A 17,542-nucleotide genomic window follows, 5' to 3' on the forward strand; every position below is an offset into this window, starting at 1 on the left:
TGAGCTGGTAGGCACCAATAAATTCTGCAGATCCTTGCTGGAGGGAACCAGCAGACAGGAGTGACAAAAAGGCACAGTTGTCACCCAGGCAAAATATGTGGAGTGCACACGGATGGGGCTCCGATTAATAGGTCATTATACAACAGACTTCTGCTGGGTTGACTCTAATTTGATCATCTTCATTCAACCTTCTCCGTGAGTCCTGGCCAGCCTACAGTCTGTGGGCTGATCATTCTGTTATTTCAGCACTAGAATGGCCCTCGTCCTATGATTTCACCTTTTTCGATGTGTGTGCATGCGCTTCTTTTGCTATTGCCAACGAAGAAAGTCATGACTGTTGTGCGGCTATCATGTTGTTATGTAGCACATCTATTGCAGGTAAATGCATACAATAGCAGGTAGCAGGGTAGATGTACTCACAAGGAAGCCTAATCTATCCTAAGAAGAATGTGCTATTTACAAACCAGTTTTTCTGGGTGAAAAAAATGTACGCTGAAGGAAACCTAATCAATCATAAGAAAGATGTGCTGTTCTTGCCAAATTTACAAGAAGTGCAGGCTAACCAGTTTTGCTGGGTGAAGCACGTGTCATGATAAGTACACATAGTTTTTCTGGCACAGTGTAGTGATGTTGAGCTTGGGAATGTAGGATTTGCCACGCATGACATATAACACTTCATGCCTCTGCAGCAGGGTTAGTGACGTTTTTTTCGCTTGCACTGTCACTGGTGTCTTGGCACTCTTGTGTTAATAGCAGATGCCAGGCTTGTCTGGTATTCCTGATGCTTCTGCCAACTCTGCATTATGGATATGAATGAGGTTGCCATAAAGAGCATGACAGCTGCTGATTATATCACCCTTTCCCATATTCGGAGACCACCCTAATGTGTAATGGACATTGCTAAGGTCAGTTGTCGGCATCAGCTAATGGGAAACGCTCATTCTGCTCACAAATTTGTCAGTGCCTTCAAACTCAACTGTGACTGAACTAGGCTTCAGCAGTGCTGCGTTTGTGACGTAATGTCTAAAGAGATTTTTGACAGACCGAATTGCAGGCCTGAGGTTTCAGTTAGAACAGCAATCTGTGCCCACTTTTATAATGCATAGTGAACAGGGAATATGGTTGAATATCACTGTTGTTTTCAGTGCCACTGCTTTACAATGCAATCGGACTGCATATATATGAAAGACACCACTGTTTCTTTTTCTTAGATCACCCTGTTGCCCCTGCATTATGCACTGTTTCGAATCAGTGTCACAGCACCAGAGACTGAGGGGGTTTTCTGGGGTGAAGCCTCCATCGAAACAAACCATGAGGTAAGGGCTATAAATTAACCCTAAACACTGTATTTGTGTGTAATGATATCATGCCCTTTCACAAGTTTCACAGTGCCTGTACTGTTTTCTACAGGTTTAATATAGTTTGTCCATACTTATTAACATCTACATATAAGAATGACGTCTGTACCTAATACACATATAGGCTATATATGTAGGATATTTCTGCATTTGAATACTTGCTTTCTGCATGGAGACATGACATCTGTTGCAAATGAAGTATCAAAGGAAACTTGAAACTGCCAATGGGTGTAGTTGTTTGAATCCTCATATTTGATAGCTGATTTGAGATTTTAATAGGCAGTCACATTTGATTAGGTGACTTGGGTCTTGCTTGCTACCAATTTTATTTTTCATTCACTGGTGTGTGTTAAAAAGGGTTTGCCTTCAATTTTTGTTGTTGGTGTGCCTGCCCGTCATCGGCACCACCTCACAGCTTATTCCTTTTGCATGGCAGCTGCTCAAGGTCCAGTTTACGATGAGGACAGCAAAGGGCAGCCTCATGTCGGATCCGATAGTCTTTGAGAATGCATTTCCGGTACGTTGTCATGTTTTCTTTTTTATCTTAGCGTATCTGCTGTTTGCTGAAAAGCTGCACACGAATCTCGCTATATTGAGCATTCTGCTCCAGGTAAACTATGAGCGGAAGAGGAGCAAAAATACGTGAAGTAGTGATGTATAGTTTGTAAACCAGAGAAATATGAAATAGAAAGTGGGAATATGAGATGAAATGTATCTGCAGATGATTTGCTGAAATATGCAAAAACCAAAGGAACAGAAATTTTATGAAAGCTTAAGTGCACAATATTGAATGTAGATTGTATAGTAAGGAATAACAACAGAGGCGACTAAGTACAATGAGTTAAACGAGTGATGCAGGGAATATAAACATATATTGCGCAAGAACAATCTAGGAAAAGAAAAAGCTCAGAAGCACAATGATTTAAGGTTCCAGTAAGGACAGACATTATTGTAAAGCACAGAACAAGAGCACTGAAAAAGAAGCCATGCATAATGTAAAAAAGAAGCACATTGTCTCATAGTGCAAATGTTGTGACATTGAAAATACTGGGCCATGACACCAAATCAAAACTTTTAAAAAATGAACGTAAAAAAAAACATTTTGCTAATAAGCTGCTTTCTATGTGTGGTACAAAAGGAGATTTTGTGTTATTTCTAATGATAGGTGAATATCACCTTTTTGAAAACAAATCGAATATGAATAGTAAATGTTGAATACTTAATAGTCAAATGCAGAAGCATATATTTATAGCAAGAATACTTATCTCAGTATAATAAGGTACCCCACTTGTATTGGCTAGTGAGAGGAAAGATAGTCAACTAACAAGGACAATTAGGATCAGTTTTAAACACAAGATGACTAATTGTAAATAACAGAACTGCACATTTTTTATAGCCTGGTTATGAACAAGCATTCCTAGAATGAATGGCTGCTGTATGACTAGCTTTCCAAAAACACAAAATAATAGTTGTTAAACAAAGGTAGGAAGTCGCGGAAACACAACAACAAGGTACTGGAGAACTGTAAAAACTACTGTAAAAGAGCGTGTCGCAAAGAAAACAACACTAGTTATAGCGTAAAAGATAAAACTGCTACATGTAGACTGCAAGAAACACTAAAACACAGACTACAAGCAAAAGTCATATTGTCATATAGACTTCCGTCACAAATGAAAAGCAAAGCTTGGAATACCTATTTTGTTTCTGCATTGCTTTGAAAAATTTTTTCGTTGTTTTACTTCATTGAATTTGCGATACTTCATTGATCAGAAAGAGAACAGTAAGCCCACTTTAACAGTTGTTTGTTGCGAAATATTTCGTTAGTTTCGATATTTGAAAAAAACGAAATAGATTGTTTTCATATACGAATATGAATACTGGTTGGTGTCTAATGTTTGATTCTTATTCAGAAACTTCAAACATTCGCCCACATCTAGTTATTATTGAAGGGCATGCACTCGTATAACCCTACTAGTAAGCTAGAGGGAAGGAACAACATAATGATGTGACTTGAATCTTCCGGTGTGTTGTGAGGTACCTTGCAAGCTTTAATTTCAACCTGGGCATCAATCATTGTCTGCATAACTGTGTGCTGTCAGGTTATGATTCACATTAGCTCAGAGGAAATCGAAAAGAAAAGCTGTGAATACTTGGAAGGGAAACACTGTTAGGTCAGAACACAGGTTGATGTCCTTCTGATGACTTCAACTATTTTGGACGTTGACCTCTTGAGTAATGTCTGTCATGAAGTTAACCTGCAGCCTCTGTTTCAGATTGCTACATCTTCTTGGCGCTATCGCGTACTAAATTTGTGTGCTCTGTTAACAACAGTGGCCCTTTTTCCACATCTTACACAGCTGTGACTGAGAGTTGTAATTGCATGTGCACAAAGTGTCAATGTAGTGTTAATTCGCATCATTCTGCCATTTTATTTCTCCTTAGGGGAAAGTATCATCACAGAATCTGTATATCCACAGCACATTTTCACACTCCATGACAGTGACTTCAGTGCAAACAGTTCCTGAAGATTCTAGGTTTTTTTTTGAAGTGACTCAGAATGCTTCGCCTGTGCTGCAACCGAGGAGCAAGAACTGGGTAGGTGGTGCCTCTATTGCACCTACTGCACTAGGATTGTGGATGACTAACTACTGTGTGTTACCGATGACTAATCTGTGTGTTACCGTATTTACTCGATTCTAGTGCGCCCTTGGTTGTAACGCGCACCCGTTCTCCGTGACCTAAAGAAAGAAAAGTTCTTTACAGTAACGTACACCTTATTCTTTCCTACAGAAATACAACTGTCTCTCATTTGTAAAAACAAGAATTTACCCCAAACGCGCTAAAGTTGTGATAAATAAAAAAAAGTCGCAGTTTCACCCGAAAGGCGAAGCATTAATTGTGATAGCAAATTAGTAGACAGCTATATGAAAAGTTAGAATTGTTGTTTTACAGGCCGTATAAACTTTTAAACATTCGCTTGCTAAATAAATGAACAAGCATGGTGTCATGCATGCACAAGCAAACATGAACACATCTCGCGCAATGGCCGCGGAAACTCTTTATCAGCGGTAGCAGGAGCGAGTGAATCATGGAGCAAATTGACCTTTGTGCGGCCTCTCGCTTCAACGTGAACTAAGCGACGAGAGCCACGAGAGCAGATCGCTTTCAAGATAGGCGGTGCGTGGCTGCGCCGTACGTAGCAGCCACCATAGTAGAACGCATCTCCTGTTTGCGCCAGTCCCGCATGCAAGTTTCAGAAACTACGAATGCCCGTGATGTGGCCTGATTTCTGTCCGTCTCTGCACACGTGATCACTTCCCTTTAAATTACGGCATCGTGATGAAGTCGACATGCCCTTGCTGTTGGCACTTCCATGCTGATAGCGTAAACGCAGAAAACAGGAAGACGGACGGTGCAACACATACTACAGCACATGGAGGAAGCTATGGCAGCTAGGCTCGAAGCGCGTATGAGGCGGCCATTTTGATATGCCGATGGCGATATGGTAACGTAGGTTTAGGGTCGTACTCGATTCTAATGCGCACACAGTTTTTGGACCCATTTTATCGGAAAAAAAGTGCGTGTTAGATTCGAGTAAATATGGTAAATGTGTTGCGTCTGCTTGGACGTGTGGCACCTATTCCTCATAGATGATAGGAGAAAACCTGTATGCCCCTTTGATTGTTGTCTTTGTGGTTGCTTTAATAATCACATTGGACTTATAGCTTATACATCTATAACTTGATGGGCAATTGCATTATGTACAAAGCGTGGAAGGTCAGCTCAGGCTACCAGTGAATGTTAAGGCAGCAGATAAAGGCCGTTAAGAATTTGCAGCAGCTTGTTACATTACATTATTATACCATTATCGTCCTAATGCATTCTGTTGATTTCTGTTTCAGTTGTTTCTATAAATGTCCCTCCTTTCACCTGCATGTAATAACCACTTTGCATTGCCAACAGGCTCATCTAATCAAGTGCCAAATCAGTACAGACATTGTGCACCACTGCAGTTACACATGTAGTTTATGATGTTAACCTGTCTTCGCAGGCAGGGAAGCTCTACTTTGACCCTAGGCGTGAATGCAAGCAGGAGTGCTACAGTGGGTTACCAACAGCAACAACTGGTGAGTAAATCACAGCCGTACTGTCCGAGTGCTTAGTGGCAACTTCTGATTCCTGTGTGCCTTGTTATTGACACCTTCATGGTGCATATGAGGGGATTTAGTCTGGATTGTGGATAGATTGCCCAGCAGTGTGTATTTGGGGTCGGCATTCAAGTTCTGTGCTGCTTTTTTTCTGCAGAGGGTCACCAGTGGCTGTCTGGACTTAACCTGCCCAGTGATGTTGGTGACACAGACCTGGAGCTCTTTCAAAGCATTCATGGCCGCTGGTTGGCCCTGCAGGAAAGCAGGAGGCATGTGTAGGTATTTTTGCTGTTTTATAGAATTTGTTTTGGTGAGTGCTCTCTGTGCCAATCATCAGCAGACCAGTTCTCACGCTATATTCATGTAAGCAAACCTGGGCATGGTATGGTTGCCTCGAATCTTGCTTAAAATCAATTGCCATATTTATTCGAATCTAGGCTGATAGTTTTTTTCAAATAATCATATTCCAAACTCTAGGGTCGGCTTAGATTCGAGGATTTTAAAAAACGCGCCAGTTTTTAATTAAAACTGCTAAATATGGTGCATAGCTAGCGCCATCTAGAAAGTATCGCAGCCGCTACTAGCCGTGCCAGTAGCCAACCGTACACAAGCGAGGTCGCCATTTTGACCTGTGTCGTGTCAGCTGTATCGGTGTGCGGTGTGGCGTTATCACGATGGCACCAAGCAGGAGATGCCACTACAGTGTCGCTTTCAAGCGAAAAGTTGTGATAGCTGCAGAGGCATCGTCAAACCTTCAAGCCAGGCGAGACTTCATCGTTGATGAAAAAAATGCCCGTCATTGGAGGGGACAACGACAGCAGCTTTTTGCGTACGCCGCAACGAGGATGGCATTTAGCGGACCAAAGAAAGGCTGTCACCACGAAGTGGAGACAGTTTTGGCCGACTTTGCTTGGATGCAGACAGCAGCTGCCCATCCAGTGACAGCAGAAGTGCTTCAAACGAAAACTAGGGAACTTTCGAAGGAGCGAGGCCTAACGCCAAAGGATTTCAAAGCCAGCCGGGGCTGGCTTCAGAAATTCATGAAGCGCTTCGGCTTCAGCCTCTGACGTCGCACTTCAATCACCCAGAAGCTGCCAAGCGATTTCGAAGAAAAGCTGATAGCTTTTCAGTGCTATGTGCTGCGAAAAAGAGAAGCGGCAGGCTACAACCTTGGGCAAATCAGCAATCGACCAGATGGCTGTGTATTTTGATATCCCAGTGGCGTACACCGTGAATGAAAAGGGTACCAAGGAGGTGAAGGTGTGCTCTGTGGGCTATGAGAAGCAGCGCGCAACTGTGATGCTGTGCTGCACAGCTGATGGATATAAACTCCCTCCTTATATGATATTTAAAAGGAAGACACTGCCTGCTCGAGAAACTTTCCCAAGAAATGTCATTGTGCGTGCAAATGAGAATGGGTGGATGACGGGTGCGATGGTGGAAGAATGGATTAAGATTGTGTGGCGACGGCGTCCAGGAGCCCTTTTGACAAAAAACTCGCTCCTTGTCGTCGACTCTTACTGTGAGCACTTGACCGACAACATGAAGGCTACGCTCGCCCAAGCGAACACGGACCTCGCTGTCTTAACGGGCAGCATGATGGGCCAGTTGCAGCCACTTGATGTCTGCATCAACAAACCTTTCAAGGATCGTCTGCTGAAATATTGCACGGACTGGTTGACTGGTGAAGACCACATGCTAATGGCAACGGGCTGCATCAAACGTGCATCGCTATCGCAGCTGGCAGGCTGGGTAGCTGCAGCGTGGGACGACATCCCAGGTACTTTGATCGTGCGCGCCATTAGAAAGTGCAGCATATCTAATGCACTTAACGGTACTGAATATAGTGCACTGTTTGAAAATGACAGTAACAAGGAACACAGTGACGAGTCCAGCAGCGACGATGACGTTGAATGAGCTCTGCGCGTTCAGATTCAATAAATGCTGTTTGCATTTTGTGAACGCGTTCCTCGCTTTTTTTGGTTGGCCTACATTTGAGGTAATATATATATATTTTTTTGTTGGCTTCGGACTTTAGGGGTCAGCTTAGAATCAGGGTCAGCCTAGATTCGAGTAAATATGGTAAGTCAAATTGTAGTTGCCACTGGGTGCATTAAGCCCCCTCCGTATGTTTCTTTACAATAAGTGCCATGAACACATGCACCAAGTAGCATCAAAACTTTTTTTTAAATTTTTCCCCAGGCAACTTTGTGCTGCATTACAGTAACAGTCTAGAATTCCCTCGGAAATCGTAACCTGCACAATGTCTACCATTTCCTTATAGTACATCTGGCCTTGTGCCATGATGTAAAATTGTTTTGTTGTTGGCTGTGGCTGGGAGTGGCTTTCACTTATACCATTTTATTTTCTAATGAAATGAGTGACCCTTTTACATGTGATAGTTTGGATCTGAGGAGTCATCTGAACATATCCTTTGTGTCTGTCCCTGCTGCAACGCCCACTGCCTGATCATTTTGGACCTTGCTAAACTATCCACCCATCTAAACATATTCAAAATAAAAGTCTATAGGTATATATGTGCCACACACTTTGAAGTGTGTACTGGATTTCTTTAGTGACTATTGGCAATCTTGTTATTTCTTTGTGGGCTGCATGATGCAGAAGCAGTAAACTTATGGGAATTCTGCTCTTAGCGAGTTTTATCGCCTGTTTTGCAGGGCTAACGTGACACTAAAAGTGGACACAAGTGAGGCACAAGGTTTCCTCATGGAGGCACAAGTGCTCTTTCACTGGCCAAAGCTGTCAACAAAGAATGTTCTGAAGTTCCCAGTTACGCAAGTTGGGAACCTCACAGTGAGTATTGGAGTACCCATGATGCTCCAGCCATTTCTGTTCTCAGTGTGCAGATTATAGGCCATGGGAATGACATGAGCCACATTATAATTACTTACAGGGAAATATAGCTGTTGCGTAAATATAGCATCACAATAAATGCTAGGCTTCTTGCAGCCTGTTTATCTATCTATATGAAGCCATTGCTGTGCAAATAAGGTGACACATAGAACAGAAGATCACACATCATGGGCACTACACAAGGACAAAAGTCTGTTCTTTGTGTCTTGTCTTATTTGCACTGCAATACCTTCATCTAGTATCACCCAAATAGCCCAAGAGTCATCTTGGCTCATCAAGCTGCCTTTGGAGCATCGTTGGCCTCACATTGACACTGACAAAAGTTGCAGGTTGCGTTGCATGTGCTAAGTTTACTTATCTCGGCAATGTAAGTGACGATGCACTCAAAATGCTAAAAAGCATCAAACTATCATCTCGTAATGCCTGGTCATTATAAAATATTGTTTCTGTAGTGTTGCCTTCACATTCAGTTTTGTCATTTCGACGCGCTTGTCATATTTAGTAAATTAGGTCTACCTGGCCTAATTTAACAAAGACTTCCAAAAGCAAACAAAAAGTTCCAAAGGCAGGTGATCACCTGCAACAACTGCACTTCCTGAATTAAAGCTTAAGCTTGCCATACTGCATTGCAGCAACATGTTGCTCATTTGTTGCAGGTGAGGCAACTGACCTTGGAGAACCCATCCAGTCTTCCTGTGCTGGTTCAAGTGTTGCCATTGTTCTTGTACCCTGACTTGGATGCAGCCCTCACCATGGCTGCACACTCAACCGGCATGCTGAATCTTTCAGCGGCATTGAAGAGTGAGCCCAGTGTGTTCAGCTTACAGGACCTGGAGGAGTACAATGTGAGCATAGACAACTACTCAAGCAACCTGGCCCAGTTATTGTGCAACTGTGTAAATATTTGCGTGCCAGCTTTCCAAGGATACCAGTCGCATGCTTAAAAATTCCACCAGCAATGCACATCAATTTTATGCATCAAATATCTCGGCAGGCTAAGCATCTTCAGCCATTTTACTTTGCATTTGTACTTGCTAGTTAAGAGAGAATTGCTGTGTGGGAAAACAGAGCACTCCATGCTCAACTTATTGCACTGTATATATATATGTATACAGTGGAACCCCGATTATACGACTTCCTCTGGACCTTGAAAAAGCGTCGTAAAATGCGGGTGTCGTAAAATCCAAACATAAATTATGCCTATAAACATACAGTGAAACCTCATTAAACTGCGGTTGGCCGGAGCTCGAAAAAAGTATGTTTCACCGAAATAGCATGACATCGCCCACTTACCTGTCAAAAACGGAACTCGGAGAAAGTACGATGAAGGGGAAAATAACATGCAGTATTTATTTACTTCGTGCGACAAACACATTATTTTCGTTTGATGCTGCGACAGCCTAGCAGCGACAACAGCGGCCTCAACTTTGTTGAAGCTGTGAGCCAGCTTTTCAGCCCGCCCCCTCATCTCGGTAAACACTCGCATGGCAGATTCCTTGTTGGCATTGCATATACTCCGTGCACAGGCGCAGTAGCGTTGTAGAAGGGGCAGGTGCCTTTTTCATTGCGGGCTGCTGTTCTCGCCGCGACGATTGCAATCGTGAGGCTGATGTAATGCGCAGCTTCTGCCACTGTCGGGCCTGAATTGCTCGTGCTGTCGCTTTCCGTGTCATCCTTATCACTGTCGCTAGGCGTCACTTTGGCAAAACAGAGGTAACGATGGCGAAAAGTCGAACCTTGCAGCCGACATCTCTTCGCGGTCGCAGCAGCGCTGCCGAGCAACTTCTTCATATTCCAAATGCCACACACCGTAGTCAACAGTAGACCCATGTCTCATGCCAGCGCCGACTTCTTTGTGTCATGTTCGACAGCACGAATAATGTCTAATTTTTCTTCTATGCTGAGCACTCAGCATCTTTTTTATCCGAACTTCGGCGTGACGAGAGTCCTTGCTTACACGACGCCACAACGCTCTCTGGGACGGCGCCGAAATGATGTTGATGTTGATGTGGCTTCACGCGCAACCGCACTGGGTGCTTGGAGGCCGTTGTTCAGATCTCTGAGGCCTGTTCTGCCGGGCTGCCCGATGGAGACAAAGCACCGGTGTGTATGCGCGACGAAAAGTGGAAACACTATGTGTTAACCGATTTGTACGCAGTAAGCTGGTACGGTTTATGTGGATACAAAACACATCATGTTCAATAGCCGCTGAGTCGGGGATTTGACTTTGCTACTTTTAACATGAAACTACTGTTTAAGCGGGTACGGTTTAACGAGATTTTACTGTACTACTTATTTCGCGCGACGGATTTACGAGAAATTTCAATGAAAGCTACCAACATACTCTGCAGGGCTTGGAAACCCAAATTACCAATAAAGTAAATGCAATAAGAATTAATGCTGCAGTACAGGTACCAATCATGCTTTATTCAAACGAACTTTTATGACACTCCACTGCCTACTGCCCCGATTCCCTCCAGCCGGCGCGAACTTTTAAAGAAATCTTATTTGATCCGTAAACCAAGAGCTTTCGCTCGAGTTGGGCAACGTCCAAAAGGAGGTTTTCTGCGGCGTCGTGTGAGCAGATGAAGTTCCGGATGCCGTCTATGTGCCATAGCACCTCGGCGAACCTGGTAGGCACAGGCACGGCATCTGTGGTGTCGTCATTGACCTCGTCCGATGTCGCAGCGGTGTCGGCACTAGGCAAAGCCTCCTCGATGGCGTCATCCAGCGACACTTCGCCACAGATCGCAATGTTGTTGTCGGCCTCCACGTACTTGGGGAAGATTGTGGTGAGGTTTAAACCCTCGAGATCGTTGTCGGCGAAGCCTGCATCGGCCTCGAGTGGCATTGAGGTTGTTGCGTCCCCAGCAGAGGAGGCAGTCTCTCGCTTAAAGCCAGAGTGCTTGAACGAGTTAGCGATTGCGCTTCGTGACACTGCGTTCCATGAACTGGCAATAAAATGCATGGCGATGACCACAGTGATCTTTTATTCCGACTCGCTGCGCTCCATAGCCGCCAGTCGACACTGCACTAACCGCTTCCGGTACCCTTGCTTGATGCACGTAATGATGCCAGCATCTAGCGGCTGCAGCCGGCTTGTGCAGTTGGGCAGGAGAAAAGCAACCTTTATGTTCCTCAGGCTGGACGTATCGGGTGGGTGGCACGGTGCGTTGTCCACGAAAAGCAATCTTTTCCTCACCTTAGCACTCATTTTGTTATCCAGCTGCTGCAAAATATTGCTGAAGAGCGAAGACGTCATCCACGCCTTTTTGTTGAAGTTGTAGCTGCATGGCAGAGTCTTCAAGTTCTTAAAGCACCATGGCTTTGCAAACTTTCCAACGAGCATGGGCAGCCTCTCAGAACCGTCCTCGTTAGAAAAGAATAGTGCCATCACACGCTCTTTACTATGCTTGCCACCATGACAGCTGTCACCTTTAAATGCAAGGGTTTGCTCAGGCTGCATATGGTAAAATATATCTCTCTCATCGGCATTGAAAATGTCGCAGGGCTTGTATGCAGCAATCATCTCAGGCAGCGACTCCATCCACTCGTTCACTGTCGAAACGTCTACGGAAGTGCTTTCTCTGCAGGAGCGGCTGTACACAATCCTGTTTCGTTTTTTAAAGCGATCCAGCCACCCGTTCGATGCCTGAAAGTCTGCGATACCCAAACGCAATGCCACAAGGTCCGCCTTTTAGAATGGCGCCATCAACGTTGATTGCAGAGCTTCGTGGTTGATGCAGCCACTTGAAGAGAACTTTTTCTTACTTGCAAAGAGACGGAGCGAGGAATGAGACCCACGGCATTTTTCTTTCGTCCGCCGTTACGTCCCGCACTTCGCGAGGGTCGTCGTATAATGCGGGGCAGACGTAAAATTGTGTTGGATAACCGGCATTTTTAATGCATTGCTTATATGGGGACTTTGCTGCGGCTGCGCTAATCTGTCGTAAAACACGGGTCATCACAAAACCGGCAGACGTATAACCGAGGTTCCACTACATACATACATACATACATACATACATACATACATACATACATACATACATACATACATACATACATACATACATACATACATACATACATACATACATACATACATACATACATACATACATACATACATACATACATAGAGAGAGAGAGATATTCCTTCCTGCATTTCCTTTATATTTTGAATGCATATGTTTTGTTTGTTCAGTGCCAAAAATTTATTCTGGCAGAACAAATCTCACAGTGACTGTTGTTAATGTGATTAGCATTCAAGCAATGTAGTGACACACCGTATTGCTACTGCTAAAGCGTACTATGAGCCGTGTACTGCGGCCAGACTCCTCTCTCGTGCAGGACACACTGCACCATTTAGGGGTGCATGCACAAAGTCCCACACAATATCCCCTCCTTTTGCATACGTAACCTTCGAGATAGCAATGGTGGCGCAGTGCTTAAAGGGCCTCTCACCAGGTCTGGCCATTTTGAGCTGACAAGCGCAGAGCATACAATGCGCAATAACGATTGTGCCTGTAAAGTATTACATTGTTATGCGCTGCGGAAAGATCTGAAATTTTAAGCCGATCACCTTTTTCTCTTCTCCTCGCGGCTGCCGCATTCCAAGCCGAAGGATGACGTACACGTGTTAGTACACCTACGTACACATGTTCGTACTGTGACATCACTTGTGGGGATGCGTGACTTCAAGAATTATTCAAGACAACGTCTGTTATTTGTGTAATATGTTGCTAGAATAGACGAATTAAAGCTTAGAGAAATAATAAAACACACAAACAGAATGGCTGCGTGCTTTTGTTTTACTTCGCAATGCGGCAAGAAGAGGTACTTCCGTTTCGTCTGCTTGTTGCCACGTCATGAATTCACTCATGCAGACACCGAAACTATGTAATTCTCTACCATTTTCCAGCATGGGATCATGCTCTATGATCCGCTTGTGTCTGTCTCAGTATTCGAGTAGCGCAGACTTATACCGCTAGTCAGGTGTCCTCGTGCACAGTGCGCAAAATCATGTGCTGTGCAAAACAAGACAGTCACAACAGCTCGCGTGTGACGCCGTCAGTGGAAGTGTGCCACACCTTAAAAAAGTAAGGAGAAAAAAAGAAAAAAAAAGAAGGCAGGGCCCATGACGTATGCGTCACGTGATCCTTGAGGTCATGTATGGGAGAACGCAGGGAAGGAATTTTGCTTGCAGAGGCTAGACGGGGCAAGTGGAGAGAGAGCGTTTATGTTTGCGGTGAAGCTCGCCTCCTGAAATCATGAGTTTCTGGCACTGAAATATTTCTATCTCAGCGATTAATGAGCCGACTTGAAAAATGTTTGCAGTAGAATCCCAAAGGACACGTAACAACTTTCAGCGTATAGTCGAAGTTTCCTGTGTAGCCTGGCGAGGGGCCCTTTAAGCATTGGGCTGCTGTGCTGGATATGCAGCACCATCTAGCAGTGCACATGAAGTGCACATGAAATGCCAATGCATGCTAACGCTGAGAATTAATACCTTGCTCAACTCGGACATTTGTGGTGCAACACACTAAACTGTCAAACTGCTGTGCTTGAGGAACCTGTGTGACACAAGTTCGGTTCCAATGCGTGCCAGAGAAATGAAGTTTTGTTTTTATAAAGGAACAGCTTAATAGATAGACACAAAGTGCCCGAAGTGGGCTGAGAATGCTAATCACATTACTACCTTTATAACACTTTCTAGCTTGAATTGAAAGTTGCTTAATAAGCAGTTACCATGTGATAGTTGGCTGCTAGGTACAAGGAGAGCATTTGTAACCTCTTGTGCACTTTCGTGCTCTTACTTTAGTTGGTTGTGCTTCTTGTTTTTGTTGTTTTCGTACAGCCAAGCCCCGATAATGTGTTCCTAGCCTATGGCAAAGGCCTCGAGGAATACTTCCACGTCCAGACACATAGGAAGTCTCTGACCTTCCAACTGACACCGGGCATGAGAGTACGTGTGAAAGTTGGCTTCTCACCCAAGGATGACCAGCCTGCCTCCTCTCTGTTGCTCATTCGGTATGTTCATTGGTCCAGTCAAGGGACGTCAATAGCAATATCAATCTTTTAAACTGTGCAGCCTTTGCCATGCATTTAAGTGAATTTCCTAGTGCTGTTGCTTAAAGCCACACTCTTCAGTGAGCTGCTAGGTGGGAAAATTTGGCCACAGGACCTACCACACAGTGCGTTCTATTCTTCAGTGCTACACTAGGTACACTGCGGAATTTCACTTGTGTGTTACTGATGAAATGCTTGTACGCTTGGTAGCAAACATAACAAATCATGAGTTCATAAAGGCATTTGGAATTCTTCCAGAAAGTTTAATGGGCAGAAAGGTTGTATTTAGGCTATAAAAGCTATACATGTGTGTCTTCTGTGGCAAAAGAACTTTTGTGTTTGCATGACTCTGGCGTTTGCTAGCCCTCATTTATATATATGCCTGTGTTGTGGTGCAGGAACAATCTGACCGTGGTGAGTGCGGTGATGCTGAAGGGCCAAGGTGGTTATGGCCAGCTTCGTCTTGGAAACAAGGTTCCAGGTGGTGATGCTATGCTGACTTTTGAACTCTCGGAAAGTCATCTGAAGGACTGTGATGGTGAGCTCCACAAATGTGATTTATACAAAGGTACGGCCGTGACATGTGCTGTTGCATCTGCATCCGGCTGTGTTGGGGATGTGCACTTCGTTGGCAGCAGTTGTGGATTTGATAGTAGAACCAGATGTGGTGGTTTAGTGGCTGTGGTGTTCTGCTGCTGTTCGTGAGGTCGCGGGATTGATTTGCAGCTGTGGCAGCCTCGTTACACCCCTGTTATAATGCAAAACTGTTCGCTAATTGGATTTTGGAGGCACGTTAAAGAATTCTAGGTGGTCAAAATTAATCCAGAGCCCTCCACTGCATTGTCTTTCATAACCATGCCGACTTCAGAATGTGCAACCCCATAAATAACTCTAAGTAGCTGTGTTATGAATTCGTAATGCTCAATTCAGGATGCTTGCATTGACTTGCAACTTTATTTTGAATCATTTTGCTCTCTACAGTTGCCTCTGTGAGGTTATACACAACCATGACATTTCACTGAAATATATCAATTCTGACACTTCAGTGCAATCTTGGAAAGTCGCACCAGTGTCTGCTAACCTTATTCTTGGTGCAGGCACAAGAAACATGCGCCTGTCACAGCCCAACTTCACGGTACGACGAGGGTTCACAGCTCGCAACACTGGTCAACTTCCTGTGTTTGTCCAAGGGTTCTACATCAGTGGCAAGCCTTGTCAGGGGTACGGCTTCAGGGTGTTGGACTGCCACGGCTTCGAACTTAAGCCAAATGCCACCCGACGCATTGACATTGCGTGAGTAGTTGTGCCATGTCATCAAGCCACTTCTTACTGCTAATGTTCTCCTTTAGCATCGTAGTAGAATCCTGTTGCCACATTTTTCCTGACATATAGAAGAAAGAAACCAACCAGGAACTTAGGTGTTTGGGCATTTGACTGGGATCGCGTTACTGCAAGGTATCAACTAGAAAATTATTTTAGCTGAGGATAACATAAGTTATATGTATGATCATTTTTGTGTGTAGTCTGTAAACTGCATCTCTTGCAGATGAAATTTGCATCCACAGGCAGCTGTGTTCAATGTTTGTTTTCAGCTTGTTTATGACTGGCTAGAATTCAAGCGTACGATGCAGTCCACTGTTATAAAGAGCATGCTAGCATGTGGTTTGCATTTTGAAGGCGCTTCCCCCGTGTGTGTCAACAGTAGCAGTGGTAATACAGTATGCACGTGCACAGGGAAAGAAAGCAGAGAAGTAAGGGGAATCTGGTACGATTCTGCATAACACGTTTTTCGGGATAACACATTCTTTTAAATATTCCCGGCCAATTTTCATTGGAGCAATGCATTTTCATATGGTTATTGTGATTGTGTTTTTACCTGAAATTGGATAATATATGACTTCAGAAGGGGCCTTTTACTGGTACTTCTAAAACTCATAGCTTTATATTCTGGTGTACTAGCAAAATAACATTCCAACGACCTAGGAACAATGTGTTAAGTCCTAGCCACACAAAAGGAAAAACGCACGTGGCATGCTGCCATCTGTACAACGCTGCTGTAGCATTGCAACCACACCGACTGATGGTGCACCACTGCTTAGTTGAATGAGGAAACGGCAGCTTTTTATTTAGTTTGAGAAGAATGTTTTTGCAGACATTGAAAAAGAAGAAAGTTCAGCACAAACCGACAACCTATTTCAATGTTACTGAATAAAATTGCATTGGCTGCAGTTCATGCAGCGTCAACAGATGCTGTTCCGCTTAACATGTTATGTGGAGCAGTGTCACTCTATTCTACTTGAACCTTTGCTGTTCAGTTTTTTAAAGAATTGCACCGTTTGGGGCTTATCTTGTTCCACAACAATAATCGTCATCTGTCTTGTCCGCATTTCCTTTCTTTAACACTGTGAGCCTGGTACTTCCAAGTCACGGACGGCTTGTGTGTTATCAGCGTAATGCAACATTCTCAACAGGAAAGTAACGAGCGTAGAGTTGTCATGAAAGGAAACGCAAGCAAGGCAGATGATGATGATCGTTGTGGGACAAATATACACCCCAAAGGGTGCAATCGTTTCAAGAGGGTTGAGTTTATCACCGAGTGCACCTATTTTCAGACTTCTTGGAGCTTGCTTTGGATAATGTGATTTTCAGAAGATACGTTTGAAGGCGAAAGCCTTAGACGGCTCATGGGACGAAAAATCCGATGTCCGACATTGCAGCACCAAAATTCAGTAGCACCAGAATGGGGGTTGAACCCCGACATTTGGTGGGAGTTGAACACCACAACAATTACGGCAAAGTGAATTAAGGCGTATATCATTAAGATAGAGTTAATTAAGGCACTTGAACCCTCAACAGTTGGTGTTAATTAAGGTGAAATTATTTAAAGGACAGTTAATAAAGATAGGAGTAATTAAAGCACTTGAACACACAACTTCCTGTGGGAGTCGAACCCAGGGCCTGTGGTGTTAATTCAGGTATAGTTAATTAAGGCATTCATCCCTATTACCTTTGGTAGGAGTCGGACCCTCTAGGAGATGTAAGCAAACCGGCTATATTTCCAAGTTGGATTCCAGTTGACTTTGTGAAGGT

The 17,542-nt window shown here is 44.0% G+C and overlaps 1 protein-coding gene across 4 annotated transcripts in view; it reads left to right on the forward strand.

The window, feature by feature from the left end:
* Window positions 1-17,542, forward strand: part of Tmem131 (Transmembrane protein 131) — a 96,867-nt gene that overhangs the window by 29,357 nt on the left and 49,968 nt on the right. For all 4 annotated transcript variants that reach the window (XM_065446853.2, XM_070535427.1, XM_070535429.1 and 1 more), the window contains exons 17-26: window positions 1,212-1,316; window positions 1,795-1,875; window positions 3,801-3,953; window positions 5,410-5,485; window positions 5,664-5,781; window positions 8,185-8,320; window positions 9,037-9,225; window positions 14,241-14,413; window positions 14,851-14,990; window positions 15,550-15,745. In XM_065446853.2, the coding sequence (XP_065302925.2) occupies window positions 1,212-1,316; window positions 1,795-1,875; window positions 3,801-3,953; window positions 5,410-5,485; window positions 5,664-5,781; window positions 8,185-8,320; window positions 9,037-9,225; window positions 14,241-14,413; window positions 14,851-14,990; window positions 15,550-15,745 (1,367 nt within the window). The remainder of the gene's footprint in view (window positions 1-1,211; window positions 1,317-1,794; window positions 1,876-3,800; window positions 3,954-5,409; window positions 5,486-5,663; window positions 5,782-8,184; window positions 8,321-9,036; window positions 9,226-14,240; window positions 14,414-14,850; window positions 14,991-15,549; window positions 15,746-17,542) is intronic.

The sequence above is a fragment of the Dermacentor albipictus genome, chromosome 3, assembly GCF_038994185.2.
Source record: "Dermacentor albipictus isolate Rhodes 1998 colony chromosome 3, USDA_Dalb.pri_finalv2, whole genome shotgun sequence".
Classification (NCBI taxonomy): domain Eukaryota; kingdom Metazoa; phylum Arthropoda; class Arachnida; order Ixodida; family Ixodidae; genus Dermacentor; species Dermacentor albipictus.